This window comes from Corvus hawaiiensis, chromosome 5, assembly GCF_020740725.1.
Source record: "Corvus hawaiiensis isolate bCorHaw1 chromosome 5, bCorHaw1.pri.cur, whole genome shotgun sequence".
Taxonomy (NCBI): Eukaryota; Metazoa; Chordata; class Aves; order Passeriformes; family Corvidae; genus Corvus; species Corvus hawaiiensis.
The window spans coordinates 44,849,384-44,859,886 of NC_063217.1; the positions used below are offsets into that span (position 1 = coordinate 44,849,384).

Sequence of the window (10,503 nt, forward strand, 5' to 3'; positions counted from 1 at the left end):
TAAGTCAGGATGCTCTGTTCTGCCTGCTGACAGGGAAATGAAGCAAGTGGAAGGAAGTCTGGTTAAACAGGACTCCCAGCTCAGGCTCAGTCATGTAGAGGGATTGGAATAACTTCCAGCAATGCAGGTTTTCTTTCAACAGCTGTTTATGAAGTCATTGGAGGACTCGGAAGAAAGTTAGGACTTTGACAAAGAGCAAACAAAAGTGACTGAAGACTAGAGGAGAGGTTGTCAGATGAACAGGAGAGCTAGTATAGGCCTAAGGTAGATTTTTTTTTATTTTTGTATGTGGTATTGCTCAAATGAGGGTAGAGAAAGTAGTCTTTAACTTCTCAAAGCCAGTGCTGTATCCGCCGGACAGTTGCATGCTGCTACATCTTCCAGGATCTCCTGGAAGAGAGCTGCAGCTGCTGTATTGTGTTAGGCCTCCCTGGGTCAGCAGTTACAGGTACAATACCAACAGAGCTCCAGGACACAGCTAGAACAGACCTTTAAAGGCTTCCTGGTTAGGTTTTAGAGTACCAATTTGGGCCTCTAGTATTGAAATTCAACCCAAAGTTAGTTTATCATTAAGGATGTAATTGTAGTGTAAAAAGTGAAAATGGCTTTGCTTCATTCTGTTCTGTAGAGAACTGTTAATGTGTCTCTAATGCTGTCCAGGAGTGTTACAACAGTCGGGATACTTCTTGCTTTACCTGTGTGTGCAGTAGTATTCCTCAGCCCCCACTCTGAATATTGAACTGCTTTTGCTATCTCACAAGCATCTATTTTAACCTGTTTTTAACCAATAACTTATTTCAAAAAGTAGTGAGCTCCACCATGAGAGTAAGGAAGCAGGATAAATCATTTCTGAGCACACAGACTTCCTGGCAGCTGTGAGAGTGCCACTTGAAGGGGTTTCTAAGGTCACCTGTGGAGTCTGCTCAGGCTGCGGCTCAGACGTGTGCAGGTCGCTCCTGTGTGCATGCTGTGTTTTAACCCTGCCTAGGTCTGTCAGGCTGTACAGTCAGCCAAGGGACAGAGGGCAAAGGTTGAGTTGAAAAACCCTCGCTGGTGCTTTGGGTGAGGTGCCTGGCGACTCACAGCTGCCTCCTGGGTGTGACAGCAGCAGGTGGCTCTGGTCCAGGATAAGTGACTTAAAGCTGTGCGTGGTGAAAGAACCTGTACCTCCCCAAGGTTTTCTTCACAGTGCCCCAAGTAGTTAAAACAATTTTATCAATATTTTCAAAATGGATAAATGTTGTATCTTGATGTGAAGCATTTCTCCTCAGCTCAGGTGCAAAGGTTGTAGGTCATTAAAGGAGCTTTTGAGACTAACCTGGCATTTTTAGGTGCTGTTACTATAGTTAGTTTACAAGGTTAAAATTTTTCTTGTCTTACTGTCCTAGTACAAACTTTAGTATTTTGGCATGCTGGAAAAAAATAAAGAAGCAGCAACCAGGGCAGGTGTGTGTAACCTGCCCCAAAAGTGCTCCTGTTTTGCATTAAATGCTATGAGACTAGAGTTTTCCTTCAGACTTCTGGAAAGGAGTCAAAATGGAGGGAGAGTAATTTTGGAATAATGAGGATAAATTTCATAAACATCTGCTGACAGGCACTGAGAGGGAGGTACTTCCAAACAGGAAGGCTAAGACTGAAAGCTAGCTATAAATGACATGATTGCACCAGAAGTCAACATAACTGATTTTGGAGAAGTGGCATTGCCACTGTAGGCAGAAATAAAAGCAGTCATTGGGCAAAGCATCAGTGAAGTGGTAATAAGGCCCTTAATTATTTTAAGACAGTTTGAGCAGATGGCTGCCGTGTAGGAATGGGGGCAGTCATTTGGGGCAGGGCTGTGCAGTGGGAAGTAGGCTGGGTAACTTGGCAAGGTGGGCGAGTTCAGCTGGCACGAGTGCTTTCAAATAAGCTCCTGTAAGCCAGAGTGAAGAGCTCTTCCCTGCCCCTTTCTTGAAGCAAGAGGAACTAGGCGAGCTCCCACTGAAAAGGGGGAGATTTTCTGACTGGGTGCTGCCTGGGTGCTTCTCTCCAAAGCGATCTGAGGACAGAGGCAGGTGGGGCCTGGCTGGGCTAGGCCGATGAGGTGTTTGCACACTTACAGGACCGTGTGAGACAGGGTGTTACACACGGTACCCTGCTTGCTCTCAGAAGCTACTGCTGTGCTGTGCCTTTTCCTCCCTGGTCTCTGTGCAGCTGTCGGGGTGGTCTCCTCTGGCTATGGGTGAGGATGGGCACCACATCCCATGATGCGGGCAAAGGGCATCCCAGCCCCACGCTCCCCTGCAAACACAGGGACTGGGGTGAGGCCTACTACGGACCTTCGTCTGCTCGCCGGGTCTGCATCCCCCCAGGCTGACTGCGCAAAATCACACGCGGGACGTGGCTTTTCCTTCGCCCGTCAGAAAACTGCATCAGCACACGAGTGCCCAGAGGGTGCCCCGGGCGCCGCCGCTGTCCCTGCTGCGAGCAGCGTTCCGCGGGTGGGCTGTCGGGAGCGCCGGTGGCTCCCGGGGCCCACGCGTGTGCGCGGCACCGCTACCGCCGGGGCGGCCACGTGGCTGCCCAGCCCGGGGCGGGGCCCGCGCGCGCCTGGCCACGCCCACGCCCCGGCGCCGTTACCCAGCGCCGACACGTCAGAGCTTCTGGGTCCTGGCAGATGGGTAAAATTGAGAGAACGCCCCCCCACCGACGGTGGACGTGCGGTGTTTCCGATGTTTTTATGCAGAAAAAAAGAGTCTCTTTTTGAATCTGTCATTTACGTCTGATCGTAATTTCTAGTGCTTTGTTTATTTTGTCTTTTTTAAAAGTGATCGATCGCTCCCTGTCAGGACGCGGGAGCCCATTTCCGTTTCCGCCTTCGTGTCGGTGGCGGAGCGCGGCCGCGGCGGGACGGAGCAGCGGTGCCGCGGCCGCCCCGGGACTGCACCGCGGCCATGGAGACGCTGTACCGCCTGCCCTTCGCCGTGCTCGAGTGCCCCAACATCAAGCTGAAGCGGCCGAGCTGGGTGCACATGCCCTCGGCCATGACCGTGTACGCGCTGGTGGTCGTGTCCTACTTCCTTATCACCGGAGGTGAGGCCGGGGCGGGCGGGCTGAAGGGGAGGCCCGGCTCACGGAGCAGCTCTCCCTCGGTCCCTGCCCCGGGTGGCAGAGCCGCTGCTGACCCCGTGTCCGGGTCCGCACCGCCCGTAGAACACGAACCTCGGCCAGCCCCGAGCGTCCCCGCGGTGTCAGGGCAGTTCTCGCTGCTGCGAGTCAAAGTCGGTGCTTGCTTTCCTCCCTGTAGGGATTATCTATGACGTGATCGTGGAACCTCCCAGCGTGGGGTCGATGACAGACGAACACGGGCATCAGAGGCCGGTGGCTTTCTTGGCGTACAGGTACGAGCAGGGCCCTGTCCCCATTAGCGATGTCTTGTAAATGGCTAAGCTCAAGGGAATAAACCTCGTCTTGCAGAGCTTTGCATCTGCTTCTTTTTTTTTATTTTTTTTTGGTAGCTTTCTCTACAAGGCAGGATTTGTTTTATATCAGGTTTTGGTTGGCAAATACTAAAGCCACCACCAAACCAGCATTGAAACCAGTGGAAATTGAAAAACTCAGCCCTAAAACTTTTAAAAATGAGAAACCTGGTAAAAAGAAATTGTTTGGGGCTGGCAATACTTCTGTTTCTTGCTATTCAAATTGAGTTTTATAGTGGATGCAGATACATTTGATCATCTTTCATTGCAGCATAGGTAATGTTTGGGAAACTTTGGGTTCTGACCTTTTAAACTCTAGTGTACTTGGGACTCTGGTGTCTGAGGGTGGGGAACATAGTTACAAATGTAACAACAGGGTCTTCTTAGAGGCCTTGCTTTCTATTACTGAAAATGAGCTGGAGGCTCCTAGTAACAAACTGGTCTGAAGAGAGTTAAATCTACATATGTAACTGGCGGGGAGCTTATGTGTGTGGAAACAAATAATGATTTTTGTTAAATGCCAAAAAAGTTGGTTGAATTTGTGAGGTCTGTGACATGGTTGATGTGACAGATTTTGACTTGGACTAGATATGTGTTTCAGACAGATTGGATTGTTGCAATATAGATGAATCAAGTTACTTCAGGGAGTTGCTAGCACTGTCATTTGTCAGTGTAAACAAGATGAAAGAAGACAAACTTGTTTGTTTCCAGGATATGAGACAGTAAGGATAATCTTTATTTCTGTATGGGCATCCACTGTAGTTTCATCAATGCCAGTTTTATGAGGTTGCTAATTAGGAGGATAGGAAAATGGCTCAGTGACTGTGGGAAGCAGGAGACTCGTGAGCCAGGTGCAATATTCATTCTGCATCTTGTCTTCCTCTCTCCCTGTCCCTTTCCATTTGTAAGAAGGAAGTCCAGCTCTCTGGGCTGACAGAGAGCCCCATGGGGCATCCTCAGGCTGGGTCCCTGCAATGGATCTGGATTGAGTGCAGGCTCAGCGAGCAGGCAGTGAAACATCCTGCAGGATGTGTGCTGGAACCAGAGGATATGCTTCATGCACTGCCATAGTGCTTTGAGTGGGAGTTGTCCTGAGAGGATTCAGGCAGTCCTGCTTAAATATCGGGATGGAAATAAGGAGGTTGTGGTGCCATGCCTTGGGCCCATCTGTGTAAGCAGGGACTCCTTGGACTAGGTGTTTCTGCAAACAGATGAGCCTGGGTGGTCTCTGTTAGTGTGCACAAATATGTATAAATCCTCTCGTGCTGGACTGGGCACCTTGCAGACTCTCAGTTCTGGAGACAAATTGTGTTTTAAAGTCTTGATGTAATTGTATAATATCAGTTTCCTACTTACTTTCAGTTAGAAAGTCAGCTATCAAAATTAATCATCCTGTGTGTTTATACAGTTAAATCATGTTGAGTAGATGGGGTTTGAAATGTAAATAATTTCTTTAATCGTCTTCCGACTCTTCTCACTTCACCCTTTTTTTTTTTTCTCCTTTAGAGTAAATGGGCAGTATATTATGGAAGGCCTTGCATCCAGTTTCCTCTTCACAATGGGTGGCCTAGGATTCATAATTCTGGATCGATCCAATGCACCAAATATCCCCAAGCTGAATAGGTTTCTTTTGCTCTTTATTGGATTTGTTAGTGTGCTTTTGAGCTTCTTCATGGCCAGAGTTTTCATGAGGATGAAATTACCGTAAGTGATTTAATTACCTTTCAGCCTTTATTCTCTTTTGTGGCTTATGTGTGCCATGTTAAATTTAAGAGTAACAGAAAATGTGGTGATCTTCAGCTTGAGTATAAGTTGCTTTTTTCAATGCACTTTTTGGAACCAGCTGCCTTGAATGAGGTGAGATGCTTTGGGAGCCAGCTACTGTAAGATGGTGCTGTAGTTAGAAAAGGGTGACAGTTCCTGGTATGTCAGAAAATATGATTAATGAGTCTGACATGCTCAGTGTACCGTAAAATTCATTGTATGTCCCAGTCAGGTAAGTAGTTATAAAGCAGGGCTTTGAGGAAAATGAAACTGTTTAAGTACTTGAAGGAGGGCAAAGGAAAAAGAGATCTGTAGCTTTCAAGTTATGCAAAATCCAAATGCAGGTTTTCTAATTTTCCCCCCTCTGTATTTTTCAATCCATTGATGTAATTTAGAATAGCTGAAACCTGATGTTGAGAATTACTGGTAGCTAGTTTTTGAAGTAGTTCCATGAACTGTTGAATGAATAGTTACAGTCATTCTTCTATTCTTAAAAACTTTTTATTGGCCTCTGCAGCGTACTTAAAAAAACCTGTTTCATAACAATAACAGTAGTGATGGGTTCCCTGGCAGCAGGTCTGGATAGGGACCTGCCCTATATTTTCTTGCTTCATTGATGCCATATATTCTTTTTGCTTCATTGAGTACATGTGTGTCTTAACAGTTCTCGTTCTGAAATTCATGTAAAAAGAGGAATGAAAGAGAGAGAACAGATTTGTGTTGAGTGCCAGAAAAGATCAGATATTATATTGAATATCTTAACATTTGTAGTCTGTGTAAAGGGTACAAATAAAGAACACTTAATAGGGCGTAATGTGGGCTTCAAAAATTCCTAACAGTTACCAAAGCTGGATTGAGAATGGGCTAATCCATTTTCCTTCAGTGTTCATTGAAGAAAATCAGATGAGGAAAGAGGATGTAGTTAAGACAGCCTTGATCAGCAGAGGCTTTTGCAGTCTCAAGTTTGGGTTTAAGATTGTATGTCTCTTGATTTTTGAGGAGTGCTGCCTATGTTTGCTAACTTTTTCTCTAAATTAACTTTTTTTTCTGTAGGGGCTACTTGATGGGTTAGTACCTCTTGTGCTGTGTGAAAGTTCGAGCTGAATTTACTCCTCTTCATGAAGTGTTTTAAGAAGAAACAGCAAGAAACAAGTTCTGTAGTCACCATCAGCAGCAAAGAGACCTGGCTATGAGAAACAACTAGGGAAAGAGTGCTTTCTCTGCAAACAAACTCACTACCAGTGGCTGATCTGTAGTTTTCAAGCAATGTTTTATCATTTTTGATGTAGAGCGTTTGAAAAAGAGGAAGTTACATAGCTGAGTAGTTCTTTTATATTCCATCTCAGTATGAAGTAGAGAACCTCCCTTTAGCTCTACCTGAAATGAGTATTTGCCATTGACTTGACAAGTTCTTTGTTGCAGGTTTGTCTCCTCTTCCCTGTGTGGGACAATTATGTATGTGAATCAGAGAAGAAACACCCAAAACGTTGATTTCCAAGTTATAATCAGAAAATTAGTAACTTTGGATGCTTTACAGCCAGAATACAATGTGTCTGAAATTATTGTGAAGGCACCTTTTGCCTTGATATTAATGCTCTATGTGAGCAAATCCAGACATGCACTGGGAAAGGCAAGCTGTATGAATGTGCATTTTTTTTAAGAAAAAGTGTACAAAAGGAGCCAAATAAAACTTATTTTCTAAAAAAATTATTATAATTTTGTGCAACTTGTAAAGCTTTTTCTTGTGTGCATGGACTGTTCTACATCCATATGCCAGTTGCCACACCATGACCACATAATTTCAGCTTTGTTTTTCACTGTTGGATAATGATTTTTTTTTTTTTTTTTTAATATCAGGGACAAAAAGCCTCATTTTCCATGAATTTGTACTGTATGCGAACAACACACGGTTATCAGTAGCCAAGAAAACTTACTTCTGAAGGTGCTGCTTTTTTGTGTGAGGCAAGGTTCCAGTTTAATTTGTCTTAATTTTAAAAGATTGAATGTTGCTGATATGTTTCTTTCAAGTAATGTATTGCATTTTGGGGGAAGGAAAGATCCCTCTGAATCACCATAAATGTCTTTTTTTGCAAGTCATATGTGTTTGAAGCACTATTTTGATCAGTATAATAATATAAAGTAGAAAAGTTTATTCCTGTAACTGTGAAGTAAGCATTACTGTTCACATACTTAACTTTCTGAGCTAGTTGTTATCATCTGCCCTCAGGCTATGGCACTTCCACTACCTCATTTGTATGTATAATGTGACACTTGCATCTGTTCATCTTACATGTTTGTCATTAAGATTTAAGGTAGTTTAAGCTGTTTAATGAGGCTCATAACTGCAAAATTTCCAGTCTTTTCGAAGCAGCTATCTTTTGGCCACTCTGATTTTGGTGAGACACATGCTTACCTTCAGGGGGGAGTATTGATATTGTGTAAGTAAATAACTGGATATGTAAGTCAACTTTTTAATACTCTGAGAGTCAAGTCAAACCAGAAGGTCAGTTCGGTGAGTGTAATTAAGACTTTTTGTGGCTCACTGCTTGTTGTAGTGCAGTTCAGCTTCAGCCTCCCTAGTTTGCAGCTGGTTCTAAATGAGCATGCTCTTGAACAGTGGTTTTGAAGGCACAGTTCGGTGCCTGTGCTCCCTGAAGTGCCTTTCACTATAATTGTACACCAGGTGATGGAACAACAAATGAAACAGACATAATTGCATGGTAGAAGGTAGTTTTGGGAGAGTAAAACTCGGTGACTCTCTCTGCCACAAATAAGGCTGAAGGAACATCACAGTTTTTTGGTCACAGGCTCCAAGCTAGGTCTGGTATGATCATCTGCCAACGTCTGTGCCACAGAGAGAACCAGGAAAACAAACACAGAGTAGAAGATGGACCATCCAGAAAAGAGGCATGTGGTAGGTTGTAAGATGGCAGAATGGTTTATTTTGAATGTGGAGGCTTCTTGGTCACCCAAAGTAAATTTCTACTGAGCACTGTCAAATAAACTGCAAAGAACAGGTATTGCAGTGTGTTATAGGAAACCTCTTTGCAGTTAACGAAAGGCCGGTATTTTCTGTAACTGTCTGCTGTTCTTTGTAGGTAACAGCAGGTGGCCTCTAAACTAGGGGCTTATAATAGCAATAGGAATGTTTCAGTGACTGAAAGAAAACTTCCTGTAACTAGTGACAATATCCATCTGTGTTTCATGTTCATATCTTCAAGGTTCAACTGAACTAGATCGTGGGCAAGAGGTTAAAAACAAGGTAAAGCAGAGCTTACAGGAACACATCTTTCCTGATTAAAACCAGAAATTTGGCCTACTTCTAAGTGCAACAGAAAGAGGCTGAAGTGTAGAGGTCTTGATTTTTTTTTTCAGTATTTTCAGAGAAAATACTGAATCCATGGCTTCTCTGAGAGATGATGCCTAGTCAATACAGTCAGGAGGACATATATAACTTATATAGCTTTTTAAAGTTAGCGTATACATATATGAACCCTTAAATGATCTTATACTTAATTGAATTAAGCTGAAAAATACCTCTAGATGAAAAAGAACAGACATTCCGACTTCTTTTTTTTCCCCCTCAATGCATTTTCCAGACCCCTGCATATTGTGGAACGGTAACAGAATCGTAGAATCATTTAGGTTGGAAAAGACCTGTAAGACCATCAAATCCAGCTATCAGCCCAGGACTGCCAAGCCCACCACCAAACCATGTCCCTGAGTGCCACATCTCCACATCTTTTAAATACCTCCAGGGACAGAGGTGCTGGTAACCGATGGGAAGTGGCTCCGTGAGCAATTCCACCAATTGCCTCTACTGAGGATCCTTGGATGCATCCCATCCAGCCCCATAGATCTGTGTGTGCCCAAGTGGTATAGCAGATCACTGGCCACTTCCCCTTGGATTATGGGGGCTTCATTCTGCTCCCCATCCCTGTCTTCCAGCTCAGAGGGCTGGGTACCACAGAATGACTGGTCATGTTATTAGAGACCGAGGCAAAGAAATCATGAAGTACCTCAGTCTTTTCCTCATCCTTTGTCACTATGTTTCACACCAGATCCAGTAAAGGATGGAGATTCTCCTTAGCACCTCTTGTGTTGCTAACATATTTTAATGTTTAATTGTAATTTTTAATTCCCTTTTGCAGCAGTAGCCAGATGAAGTTCTACGTGGGCTTTGACCCTTCTAACTTTCTCCCTTCGTGTCCTCTTGGCATTTTTATACTCCTCCTGAGTTGCTCCCACATCTTACAAAGGTCATAAACCCTCCTTTTTGTCATGATTTTCAGCCAAAGCTCTCTGTTCAGTCTGCTTCCTGCTCATCTTGTCTTTAGGCATGTTGGGATGGCCAGCTTCTGTACCTTCATGATTTCCCTCTTGAAGAATGTCCGGCCTTCCTGGACTCCTTTGTCTCCCGAGGGACTGTGTCTATCTGAGCCATAAGCAGGCCAAAGCCTGCCCTCTGGGAGTCCAACATAGCAGTTCCACTGACTCCCCTCCTTACTTCTCCAAGAACTGACACATATTTGAAGATTTGTGTCACTGAAACAATTTGTGGAGGAAGGAGGATGATTCAACTGTTTTGAAGAAAAATGCATAAATATGCATTCTTTAGGAAGCACTATGTGTTTGACTTCTTAAGAGTTACAGTCTTATAACCCGAGACAATCCTGAATTTCTTCTGCTGCTTCCAATATAGGGAGCCAATGTGCCTGTGGGAAAGACAGCAATTCTCATTTATTTTCCTGACACACATGGAAATCCTGCATGCAATGGAAACTGTTTGTCCTAGAGCATAGCAACATTTGTGATAGTGTAATTGGTATTGCACGTTTGTGAATGTGATTACTGTATTTTTCCTACAACACGGTAACTTTCCCAAAAAGGGTTGCAGCCATAACTCTGGCCTATTTTCAGAATTTCTAATTGCTACTTCTCATCACTATAGTTTCTTTAGAATATTTTTCTTCTAGAACATGGGAAAAGAGGATTGAAACAATTAAAAGAAATTAATGGGAACAGTTGTAGAAATCTCAGAAGAGTGTTTTGTCATGCTTTGCAGTCACATTAAGGTCTTTCAACTATAATGTTTGGAGAACTCTGAAGAAATCTGGATTTTAGTGACAACAAAAAATATAACTAATGCTTTGAACTCTTTTTAAAGATTAGTGTTTCAGGGGAAGTGGCTAGTAAGAATATAGGAATTTCTAGGTGATTTGGTTTCTTTGGTAAAAACAAATTGTGCTGATGTCCTTTTTGTTTGACATGGATACCTGTC

General features: G+C 43.7%; 1 protein-coding gene across 1 annotated transcript; it reads left to right on the forward strand.

Moving 5' to 3' along the window:
- The first annotated feature begins 2,841 nt into the window (after window positions 1-2,841).
- OSTC (oligosaccharyltransferase complex non-catalytic subunit) lies at window positions 2,842-7,319 on the forward strand. Its single transcript, XM_048305008.1, has 4 exons — window positions 2,842-3,072; window positions 3,287-3,380; window positions 4,965-5,162; window positions 6,276-7,319. The coding sequence occupies exons 1-4, from the start codon at window positions 2,934-2,936 to the stop codon at window positions 6,292-6,294; spliced, it is 450 nt and encodes a 149-aa protein (XP_048160965.1). The 5' UTR covers window positions 2,842-2,933; the 3' UTR covers window positions 6,295-7,319.
- The last annotated feature ends 3,184 nt before the right edge of the window (window positions 7,320-10,503 follow it).